The 12,360-nt window shown below is 43.8% G+C and overlaps 1 protein-coding gene across 7 annotated transcripts in view; it reads left to right on the top strand.

Moving 5' to 3' along the window:
• celsr1a (cadherin EGF LAG seven-pass G-type receptor 1a) overlaps nt 1–10,308 on the top strand; it is a 79,314-nt gene extending 69,006 nt beyond the window's left edge. For 5 of the 7 annotated variants that reach the window (XM_031865620.1, XM_031865619.1, XM_031865615.1 and 2 more), the window contains 10 exons: nt 2,209–2,383; nt 3,130–3,242; nt 3,438–3,517; nt 3,620–3,872; nt 3,980–4,116; nt 6,903–7,003; nt 7,091–7,234; nt 7,356–7,649; nt 7,737–8,118; nt 8,641–10,308. In XM_031865620.1, coding sequence (XP_031721480.1) covers nt 2,209–2,383; nt 3,130–3,242; nt 3,438–3,517; nt 3,620–3,872; nt 3,980–4,116; nt 6,903–7,003; nt 7,091–7,234; nt 7,356–7,649; nt 7,737–8,118; nt 8,641–8,668 — 1,707 coding nt within the window. In that variant the 3' untranslated portion in view covers nt 8,669–10,308. Of the gene's footprint in view, nt 1–2,208; nt 2,384–3,129; nt 3,243–3,437; nt 3,518–3,619; nt 3,873–3,979; nt 4,117–6,902; nt 7,004–7,090; nt 7,235–7,355; nt 7,650–7,736; nt 8,119–8,607 lie in introns of all 7 variants that reach the window. The other 2 variants (XM_031865618.1, XM_031865616.1) reach the window with 2 other exon arrangements.
• The last annotated feature ends 2,052 nt before the right edge of the window (nt 10,309–12,360 follow it).

Here is a 12,360-nt window from a genome sequence, read left to right as displayed (position 1 = left end):
ACACACACACACACACACACACACACACACACACACACACACACACATAATGTAAAGGATCAAAAGGTGTGGGAATTCTTTGAAGTCTGCTGACACAGACATTCAGATTTACACACACACACACACACACACACACACACACACATACGCACTTCTGTGTGCCAGTAGCGGAGACATGCTGTGACTGGTACCTGTCTCCAGAAGCAGGCCTCGGGGCGGTAGGAACTGGCAAAGGTTTCCAAAAACAACTTCTTAGTTTTCACTTGATAAATGTCCTGCGACTCTGTGGTACAGAAAACATCATGAAAATGTTAATTGACGGGTAATCCTGCTCTTTTTTTTTGAAGAATTGAGGCTTGGAGAGCTTAGACACTTGGTAGGCCTTGGGGAGACATGAAGACAGATACATTATACTAATTTTTGCACTTTTTAACACAGATAGTGTTGCAGAAAGCACATGTATTGTTATGTAAGCAGCTTTCTAAATCGTATAGTGACACGAATGCCACGTTAATTGGTATTAATTGAACATTGTCTGTCTAATTCATCAATTTTTTCATATTTGCAAGCACTTCGTTTGATGCCTCTTTAGCCTTCCTCAGCCATCTGTCCAGGTTTCAAGGGATTAAACTAACACATTGTTTAAAGCAATAACATGTAACGACCGGTATCATATATGCTACAACATAGTGTAACAACAGCAAAAATAGAGAAAGAATCAGCATGCAATCATCCAAACTTGCTCAATAATGTCAATTATAGAACATTACCTTGCTACGGTTCGCTAATATTAGCAAACATTTAATAACCAAAAGCCTCTGGTCACACCAGAACGAGTATGGATGTAGTATCCAAACACCCGAGTGTGTTTACTTGAGCAGCGGTGCGTTTTATTGTTCGTGACTTCAACGTTTCATTTGTTTCTTCTTTCAAAACTCATATAGCGTCTCATAGCGCATCAGCTCTGACTAGTCTGGCCAAACCAGATGTCGACAGTCTTACACAAGACGTCACGAGATCATCAGGCCCAGCTGTCGGTCCCAGATCACCGCGGCTGGTAGTAACTGCCAACCACCAGCCGTCAACGTCAGAGATTAAAGTCTAGTCAATCCAGGTCGCGTAGCCTACACAATGTTTCAGTGGGTCTTACATTCTGCAATCAACTCGTGGACCTGTTAACAAAATTTGCCCAACAATTCAACATCCCCTCCACATTTGCATATATTAGCTTCATAATGTGAAATATGAAAGCAAAGCGTCCAACAAACCAGGGTTAAAGCTTAAGAGCATGTACGTTTACAGCTTCCAGAGAGTCTTTTTTTTCTTGTAGAAATGTTCTGACTCACAGTGTTGTGACTGGGATGAAGGGGGACTCGAGCCCTGACTCACAACACACTGTACTGCATTATCTGCAACTGTATGATTTAAAAAAAGTTGAATGTGTTTTTTTTACATTGTGTATGCTCGTCCTTTATCTAGTGTTTAGGTGTGTGTGTTTGTTTCAACTGTGGAATGCTGTCAGTGTGAGCTCAGGGCCATCCGCAGGATGATTTACAACCCCGTCAAAGTAGTCTCTCTCTCTCTCTCTCTCTCTCTCTCTCTCTCTCTCTCTCTCTCTCTCGCTCTTTCTCTCTCTCTCTCTCTAATCTCCGCAGCAGCACACGGCATTATTAAAATACAGCATCTCAACCGCTGGGACAATCCCTGACACACTGCATTCCTCCAATGCAACAACAGACATGGGAATAGGGAGGGAAGGAGACAAAGGAGTGTGGGGATAGGTTGAATCATTACTGTCTTGCATAAATTGATTAATTGAAGTTTGACATATGCTACCATTGGGGCTGCAAATAACATCTATAAAATGCCAGAAAGAGTCCGTCGAGATATTTTCAAATTGCTTCTTTTTACAAATCCAAACGTATTTTTTTTTTTTACAATGATGTAAAACATAGAAAGACAGCAAATCCTTACATTTAAGATACTGGAACTTAGCTTTTCAGGGTATATTTTTAGTAATAAATGATTCCCAAAATATTGACTTATTGATGCATCAATTTCAACAATATTTGATCGAGCGATAGAAGAGGGAGAGCACAGCGGGGACGGCAAACAGACCAACGTTTTGGGCAAAACAAAGCTGCTTTTTTTTGTGGATTCTCTTTGAATGTAGACTCATACTTTGATCACTCTTTTATCTCCCTCCAGTTTGTGTGTATGGTGATAGCCATCCTCCTCCACTACTTCTACATGTGCACCTTTGCCTGGATGTTCGTGGAGGGGCTGCACATCTACCGCATGCTGACAGAGCTGCGGAACATCAACCACGGCCACATGAGGTTCTACTACGCCATGGGCTGGGGCATACCGGCGATAATCACTGGTGAGACACACACACACACACACACAGACACACACTCAGAAACAATGAAGTGGATGATGGCTGATTGTCAGGGGTGCATTCGTGCTGTGACTCGTCTCTACTGAAGAGGCTCTAAGCCCCGTGGGAAAAGGATTGAACACAGAGGAGGAAAGAGAGACACAGAATGAGAGACGGACGTTGTTTAGATTTCCACAATGTGTCAAATGAAGACAAAAACAGTAGCATCATTTCATGTATAAAAAAAGCATCTAATTGTGGAAAATACTCTCGACATTTATTTGTTTTTATGGCCCTTTTTTTACCGTCTCTTGACGTAACTGCAACATTACATTTCAATCATCTGGTATCTCCAATTAGTACCACTTTTTCAAGCCTGTCATTTACTGCATACAGTGACTTTACGGCCCTTTGATGTCTGATACGATTGCAGTAGTATATTAAATGCTTGGCGATGTGTCGACATGTTTTGGCAGTATTTGGATGCCAGCAAAGCTTACTTGATTGGAATTTGGATTGAGACATAGTGTGAGAGACGTATAGAGTTACTGAGCGATACTCGCACTAAATGACGAACAGATAAGGAATAAAAATGACAGTTATGAGTGACTAAGACGATAGAAGGAAAAACTGAAACACAAAACAAAATTGGTGTCTGCTTGCACTGTGGCACTCCCTCCAAAGGAGAAGGGAATAAAAGAAACAAGGCATAGAAATAGTTTTAACACTGGTGTTTTGTGTGTTTCTAGGTTTGGCAGTAGGTCTTGACCCTCAGGGTTATGGGAACCCAGATTTCTGCTGGCTTTCTGTCCACGACACACTCATCTGGAGCTTCGCAGGACCCATCTTTGTAGTCGTCCTGGTATGTGAACTTGAATGTATTCGGACCGTTAAGTGTTGTGGATTAATGCTTTTACATCGTTATAAATCATCGAAATGATGTGGAATATGAAAATAAAATATCTCAAAAAGTCCTGTTGAAGGCCAATTATACAAGAGAGAATTACGTGTTTTGTTCACAACGTCTCTTCCTTCCCTCATATTCTTCGCTCCAAAGGTCAACATAGTGACCTTTCTTCTGGCTGCGAAGGCTTCATGTGGTCGCAGGCAGAAGGCTATGGAGAAGTCCGGAGCAATGTAAGTCACATTAATAATCCAATATAATAAAAGTGAATGAGCAGCATAGCTTTTTGTCACTGGGGGGGGAAGCTGATCCATGTGTTTTTTTCCCCTCCTCAGTCCTGCACTTCGAATGGCCTTCCTCCTGCTGCTACTCATCAGCACTACCTGGATGCTCGGCCTGTTGGCGGTCAACAGCGACGTGATGACCTTCCACTACCTGTTCGCTGGCTTCAGCTGCCTGCAGGGAGTCTTCATCTTCTTCTTCCATGTGATCTTCAACAAGGAGGTGAGGAAGAACCTCAAGAACGTCTTCACAGGAAAGAAGAGCGTACCAGACGAATCCAGCACCACGAGGGCCTCGTTGCTCACAGTGAGTGAACAGATATACTAATATGGCCCCGCATCTCGTTTTTATTAACTTATATTTGTTTTTTTTGGAATTGTCAGTTAAAACAAAGTTGTTTTTTTTCTCGGCAGCGCTCTCTCAACTGCAACAACACGTACACAGAAGACGGCCAGCTGTACCGCTCGGGCATCGGCGAGTCTACCGTCTCACTTGACAGCACGCTCAGGTCAGCCAAGAGCCGCAGCAGCTACCTGGCATACACACTGAGGTACAGCATGCTCACTGACTGCATGGCTGCCTCTGCTACACTGCTGCATGAGTGTGTCCGTTTGTCCGCTTTCTTTAAGCTGTCTTTCTTTGTTCTCCTCCCTGCATGTCTGCTGATGCATCAAATGTCTCACACATACTAACTCATCCCCAGCCCCTCATTTTTTTTCTTCTTATAAATAGACTCACACACTCATACACACACAAACAACCTGCCCTTATTCGCTGCTTTATCCAAAGCAAGGATAAGTTAAGTTGCAAGAGTTTCTCTACCTTTCGACGGTATTGCTTTCCTTTCTTTTCGCACATGCATGCTGCCAAAGAATGGCACCTGCACTGTACAGCGACTCCGCTTGCATGAAAGATCATGCTGAGATTTGCCGGTGCGCGGCGCACGGCTTTGTCGCAAAAACCCAACACGCACATAAAGCAGAAGGCATATCTGCTCTCATTGATATGCGCAGGAAGGTAAACGAACACAGCAGCTTCTATAAATCCATCCACACTATTCATACATACTGTCATGTTGTTCTGTGGTTATTAAACCACTAATGTTGTTTATTTGATTTGATACGTCTTGTGTAGCTGGAGGTTTCATGTGGGGATATGGGGAGTAACAAAATGTGTGCAAGAATGGTTGAATGAGAACAAACTTAAAGAAAAGAGTACAGAGAAACATTGTGAATATGTTTTCATAATTTAATGTGTGATATAGCTTGATTGCATTGGAACAGACAGATTCAGAAAAATACACTCCAAACATAAAGTAAACATTAAAACCTTCATGAAGGTAGGATTCATTGCAGGGCTGTTGTATTGAGCTGCATTAGTTAAGCCAGGTACACCGACGCAAAACAAGCTCATGCAGGTTTAGCTGGGTGTTCCTTTTCTATAACTGTATCACTTTTAGGGAAATAATAATCATTAATAGTAATATTAATGAATATAAATAATGTTTGCACAGTTCATGCATACACAGTAAGCCCACCGCAGACTCGAGTCTGACTGCACTGTACGTTATAACATGAGTTTCGAGTGGTATTTGTTCTGCTTTTTAGAGAATTGTAGTAAATGATGTGAGAGCATTTATAGCCAAAAACTACAGCAGTTAGAAATGTTGTATCTCAGCTGTAGTGTTTCCTACCTAGCTTTATCAGCTCTATTAAATTAAGGAGATATTTTAGAATTTTTTAAAGTATGTATAAGTCAACATGCTTTTCTTACTATGACTATACACTCAACATTACATCCAGCCCCCACAGGGCTGTTGTATTAAACAGCATTAGTATTAGCTTGGTAGGTAGCTAGGTACAGCTAGCTGAAAGTAATGCAGTTTTAGCTAATGTGGTTTTAGCTAGGGCAACCTTATTAACTTGCAACTCAGCATATTTACTCTTGCAGTGTCAAAGAAATGTTTTTTTTTTACTTTTTCTTTAACTTATTACAGTTCAAGACGGTAGATGCACCATAATCATTCATGTGTGGTACATATAGCATTGTGTCCACTGCTCCATGCTAGCAGTTCACTATTAGCAATATCTCAGATCTTATAAAATGTAAACATATTGTAGTTGTACAATACAGCAAAATTGTATATGTTATGTAGTTAAGTCTGGCAGTGATACAATTGGCAACAACTTTTACGGAAATATTTGTTATAAGTGACGGCCAAGAATATATCAAGTTGAGGTGACATGCCTTTTATTGCTTTCTTAATTCAACATTCTGCGTTTTAAAGAATTAGTTTAGAGCAATTCAGCTTTGTGTGTTCCTGATTAATCTCTAAAAAGGTGACATTTTGAGATGTAGCTTTTTGCAGGGTATATCATCTCAGGCTCATCTCACCTGCGCGTCTTGTACCGCCGTGTGTTTGCGCGTATCACAGACATGTTTTCATGGCGGTGGAGCGGTGTTACATATACCTGGTGTTCTAAAAGAGTTTTACAGAATGAAGGTGAGGTGTGACTGTACGCCTCGGCTCGTAAAGCTGTCATCTGGGTAATGTGAGCTGACGCGAGGGGTCAATGAGAGAGAAAACGCCAGAAGGGGGAAGCGGGATGGCGTGCTGCCTGTGCGAGAGGCAAAGGGGAAAAGGAGGGGAGATGAGGGGAGAAAAAGAAGGAGGGGGGGGGAGGACAGAGAGAGAAGATAGGGAAATAAACTTGGGAAATAAGAGAGATGGGACTGTACCTGTTGAAGTGGGAATGCGATACAAACACATGCTCCTTACCTGCGGCAGTTGGCGCTTCAGCTGCTTCCAGAAGTGTCTCTCAGATCAGCCATCAGACAGGTCAGAGTCTCCAGCAGCGTTTTTGCCCTTCAGCTAACATCTCAACCCAAATTTGGGTAAACAGCTTCAGGTGGAGAGCAGAGGAGGTTATTGATGGTTTAGCAATAAATTACCCTCCGATTAATCTTCTGTGGTAGATGTTTTTTTATTTTTTTATTTTTGTTGCTGCCAGTTTGACTTTATCCTGATATGCAAGAACACCTAAACCACAATTTAAGATGTGTTTTAGTCTTCGTTGAAGCCATTAACAGAGGCAAATGTTTTGCAATGAGAGATGTCTGGTGTTTAAACTGTTGAACATTAGTGTCAAACTTTGGGCTTGAGTTAACTTCCAGCGACGCTGTGCTCCCCTCTCTCTCTCTCTCTCTGTCTCTCTCTCTGTCTCTCTCTCTCCTCTTGATCTCCACCTCTTCTTTTCCATTCACATTTCTCTCTCTCTCTTACTTCCTACTCCTCCCATCCCTTCCCTCTTCCTGCGTCTGTCTTTATCCACGTAGGGAGGAGTCTGGTCAGAAGCCCAGCGTCTCCTCAGGAACAGCGAAAGGACACACAGATCTGGATGGACCTCTCTTCCACAGGAACGGCACCAAGGGAGATGGTGGGTTTTTCATATATCGCTATTGCCCGTCTAGAAAAATGAATACCTCGAAGTTAATCTTCGTACCTTCCTCCTTGTCCCCGTCAGACTCTGACTCAGACAGTGAGCTGTCAGTGGACGAACACAGCTCCTCCTACGCCTCCTCCCACTCATCGGACAGCGAGGACGACGACATCGATGTCAAGCCCAAGTGGAACAACGAGAGGCAGCCCCTTCACAGCACCCCTAAAGGTATATGGGTGGTCCTATTGAGCCTAAACCCGAGGTTTAATCAGTGGAAGGATGTAGCTGAGTACATTTGCTCACTTAAGTACACATTTAAGGCACTTACATTACATCCTATTTCACGCAGGAAAATCCAGTTCCCCTCCACTAGTGGATTCAGTATCCAATCACGTGAAGCCTTACTGGCCAGCAGAGGCCACCACAGCCAGTGACAGCGAGGAGCCCGGCGGGGCGGAGAGGCTGAGGGTGGAGACCAAGGTGAACGTGGAGCTCCATGCGGAAAATAAGCTCAACCACGTAGGCGAAAGAGAGAGGGAGACTCTCCCGGAGAGGGACAAACAAACGCCTGGCAACGCTAGAGACGCATCTCCGTCTGGCCAGCCCCACGGCAACAGCAACCACCACCCGGAGCAGAGGAAAGGTGAGAGAGGAGGATCCTTTTCAATGAAATTGAGTGAAATTGATTGATGGGATTTACGTTGGAATAACTTCTCTGTGTCCGTCCCAGGCATCTTAAAGAATAAGATTAGCTACCCCCCTCCGCTGACCGACAAGAACATGAAGAACCGTCTGAGGGAGAAGCTGAGCGACTACAACACCCCCACCCCCACCATCACCTCCCCAACCCCCAACAACAACAACACCTCCTCCCCGCCTCCCCCCTCCGTCAACATCATGACGCCCTCTTCCCGGCCGCCCTCGCTGGCCTCCAACGACGGAGGTCGCCCGGGAAACCACGAAAGCTGCTCCCTCGTCAAGCCGCCCGTCACCCCGCGGCCGCAGATCCCTGCGGGGGCCCCGCCCGCGGGCATCTACCGGGAGACCAACGGGGGCGTGGCAATGCACTTGAAGTCGGGGACAGTCAATGGAGGCAACGAGTCTGACTCAGAGTAAGTGGTTCTTACTGAGTAGTGTTGGCATGTGACAATGACCTTTTTTTTTTTTTTTTGCATCATTCTTTGTGCTCATGAAAACAAATGAATGGATGCTACCTCAAAAGTGAGTCATTGTCATTTAGTCAACGGATGCATAATGCATGCATCATAATAGTTAAAGGAATAGTAAGACACTTTGGGAAATAAGCTGAGCTTTCCTGCTGAGAGTTAGACGAGACGATTGAAACAACTCTTAGACGAGAAAGTGGTATCGATCTTCTCAAGTTAACTCTCGGCAAGAAAGCCAATGATGGTATTTCTTTTAACTGTAGCATGAATAATATGACCATCCTGCTGAGATGCCGCATGATGACTTCCAGCATCTCTGCATTCATTTCTTTTTTTTTCACATTGCACGTTCTTCCTTTCTTTCTCCTTGCACCCCCCCTCCCCCCTCCCCCTGCATCCCTCTACTTTCCCTCCCTCCGTCCCTTCCGTTAACAGTGGCAGTAACGAGACTTCGATCTGACCTATTAGGAAAACTCAGACCAGCCTGCCCTTGTGAGAGGAGGAGCGAAGATCCTGCCCGGGGGAATGAGGAGAAAGGAGGAGAGCCGAGAGGACTGGGATTAAAGAATAGAAAATTGAAGGCCAACTGCTGCAGATCGGGTGAAAGGAGGGAAAAGGCGTTCTCTCCGTGCCCGGTCTGTCCATCCGTCCCTCCGCTCATGGTCCCTCTCACTTGAGGAGCAGTATTAATTGCAGACTTTGAGACTGCCAGAGACAAGAAAACAAGCAGAGATAATGAGAAGATGTGAGAAATAATAAAAAAAAAGGGAATGCTGGACTGTGTCAAGATGGAGCCACGTGTGCCAAAACCACTGTAGGTAACGGGGACTGAGTCAGAAGATGAAGAAGCCCCCGAAATTGGTGTTCCTCCGTGTGGTTAAGTCGCCCTCTCAATGGGTAAAAGTCAGGAAAGCTGGAAAAGTCCGATGAACAAGCACTGCGCATGAACCCAGACTCGAATACATGCCGGTATATTTGTACTCCGAAAGGATTTTAAGGACTGCCAGTCCCTTAAAGCGTCAGACATAACACCACCTGTTCTATCGGACACATCAGACTCTGATACCGGACGGCGCAATCACACACACCAAGTGCTCTTTTTTCTTTCTTTTTTTTTTACTCAAAGAAAGGCTTCCCCAGCCTCTCAATGCAGTGCATTTAGAGTGTAATTAACATGTAGATATTGTTTAAGGTGAAGAAGAAATTATCTATTTTGTATTTCAGCTGTAGCGAGGACAAGTTTCTCAACTGAAAAAAAAATCATCTGCCTGTGTTGAGTCGGGTGAAAGCTCTCCGATTGTGAAAATCACTTAATATGCTGGTTTCTTCGACTGAGAACAATCCTGAATTGAGGCCTTACACAAACAAACACATACTGTGTCGGCCTGTAGTGGGCTCGCCAGAGATCTACAGTATATTCTGCTGTACGTACAGACACATGCACACACACACACACACACACACACACACACACACACACGTATAATGGCTGCAAGACTGTTATGCTTGTGTGTGAGAGTGACCTAGAATGTCTCAAGTGCATGCGCACACAGAACGGTGAGCATAAATGAACAATAGTTACGTGGAATGGAGAGGGATTCCCCCCTCCGGTTGAAAACGCAGTTTTTCAGTTCGAGCACTATGAACCTGAAGCCTTCTTTTCCAGTGTCCATCCCGCCTGTTTGTCCAATACGACACACTCCTGGTTACAAAAGTCATGAACTACAGTAAAATGTGCACGTTGGGGTTGGAGTCTGTTTCACTTTGAACTCACTTTAGGTGAAAGAAAAGACATTTGTTGTCATTTAGTGGCATAAAAATACATGTTGAGAATTAGTCAAAGCCTTATGATTAGATACATGTCTTCAAAGTGTAAATGAAGCCAACTCTAAGCATTTCACAGCTAACGTAAAGTCTTGTTTAGCACTCACTAAATGCCTTCGGACAACCCCAGTGTTTTTCTTGCCCTCCTGTAATCAATGCTGTTGATAAATGTCCTTTATGTTGTTTTTTTTAAATCGATCCCAGACACTGGAAATGTTTTGTAACATAATGTATATTTATTTTTTATGGTTTCGAGACACTGGAAAGAAAAGATGATTGCGACTGTAAAATTAAAGTCATGATGAATTTTTATCCGTCTTGCGCAGCCTATTACATACCCGATGCCCGGAAGGAAGCCTGGCTCGTCGAAACACGTCTACGCTACCCGAGAAAAAGTAGGTGACACAACTCTTTTAGAGCCAACGAGTGATGAGTAACAGACTGTTACTCACTTATTACACAGTTCTACAGAGTAGGTGAGCACATGCGGGAAAAGAGAGGTCTTGGGTCCTTACTGGAAACTGGTGGCAACCTGCTGCAATGATGCCGTATCACAATACTTGTATTTTTTTGTCTTTTTGAATGCTGGATATCACATTTTTTTAGCAAATATTTGGACTAGACCTTTTACTGGTCAGATGCATGAAATGCACAAATTTCCAACTTATCCAAACAAATACACAAATTGGACTACATCTTCATGTACAATACAAATATAAGGGAAATGAAGGTACAACAGCCAGTTGGAAAAAGGTGATGTCAGCATGAAATTCATTGATGCCGTATGTTTTACATGATAACGTAGTCCTGTTTTCATAAGAATAAGAATAGTACTGTGGGTGAGAGAAGAGGATGGAGGGACAGAGGTTTGGAATGAATCCAGCAGAGATGACGGATTTCAAACAGAGGTGCACCGTGAAGTGCTGTGCATGCTGTATGGAGATGTTGTCCATACAAGGTAATGTATGGGGAGAGCGGTCTTACTGTCTCGATCTGTCCTGTGCCCAGTGATCAGAGCCCCGCCGACTATCAGCGAACGCTTTACTGGGGGTGTGTGAGAGGAAGTAGGGTTAAAGGGTGATCTTCTGGGGAGTTGAACCTTAAACATAAGGTGTGTGTGTGTGTGTGTGTGTGTGTGTGTGTGTGTGTGTGTGTCAAAGAGGTCTGAGTGGCTGTGTTCCCCTCCCTTTGATGCAAACCTTGGCCGGGCCCACACATTTGCACACAGCCTATGGAAGCATCACATTAAACACACGCACACACACACACTTTGTTTTACACATTTTTCAGTTGAGCAAAATACTTTTTTCAGGCAAAGTTATTCGCAAAAGGACTCAAAAAGCAACATCCTACCTCTTTCCCCCATAATGATGCAAATCATATGTTTCATTTGTTTAGAAGTCGTTAAGATGAGAGGTATCCAACCTCATAGCAGTTGGTGACTTTCTGGGAAGTACACATTTCCCTTTCTTAGCTATCGTAGCTTAGCATAAAGACTTGAAACAGGGAAACGGCTACCCTGGAGAGCGAATAGAGGAGACTCCAGGAAGTGACTGCTCCTGGTCAACAAATATCACACATGACCCCCCCTCATAAAAAAAGGCGAGTTGTCGATTTTACACTTTGGTTTTGGTGCGGATTGAACAAACTAGATATAAAGTTTTGATTAGTGAGCTTTAGAGGTTCAGGTCGGCGGGATTTGTTACATTTGGACAGATCTGTAGCTGTTCCCTGCTGTTTCCAGTCTTTGTGCTAAGCTATATGCTAACCAACTGCTGGCTGTGGCTTCAGGAAAGCAAACAAGCACTTTTCCCTCAATGTCAAAAATACTTCTGCATTAAAAAATTCATTGGAGGAACAGAAATTTGCTTATTAAATGTTCTGAAAAACTTGCCACTAAAGATGCTTCGTGATAATTGATGGTTTGCTGAGAAGTCCTTCGCTGAGCCTTTCCCCCCCACATTATTGACTTTTTTTTCCCCACAGCTCAACCCACTTTAAGATCAGGCACTTTGCTCTTGCATTCCAAGGCAAGCCGCCAATACGCAGCCATGCACTTTAATGTTTGTCTGTAGGAATCTGTCTTCAGCCACATGGACCTTATTAGTGGAGATGCACTTAGCATTAGTGGATCAAAGAGCTGGGGAGAGGTAAAAGGCTGCTGAGGACGGACAGGATCACAAATGCACCTTCTGCTTTAACTGTGAGAGACCTTATGTCACTACAGGCCGTAAAATCACCCTCTTCTCTTCGTGTCTTAGTGTAGTTGAGATAGGTGTGCTCATGTCATTGATGTAAAGGTTTGGTCTTGGCCTGGAAACAACTGCACCAAGTCCATCGCACAAAACAAGCACACATACTGTA

This window comes from Anarrhichthys ocellatus, unplaced genomic scaffold (genome assembly GCF_004355925.1).
Source record: "Anarrhichthys ocellatus isolate YVR2014 unplaced genomic scaffold, GSC_Weel_1.0 scaffold33, whole genome shotgun sequence".
NCBI classification, from domain to species: Eukaryota; Metazoa; Chordata; class Actinopteri; order Perciformes; family Anarhichadidae; genus Anarrhichthys; species Anarrhichthys ocellatus.
This window is presented reverse-complemented; position numbering and strand designations above follow the sequence as displayed.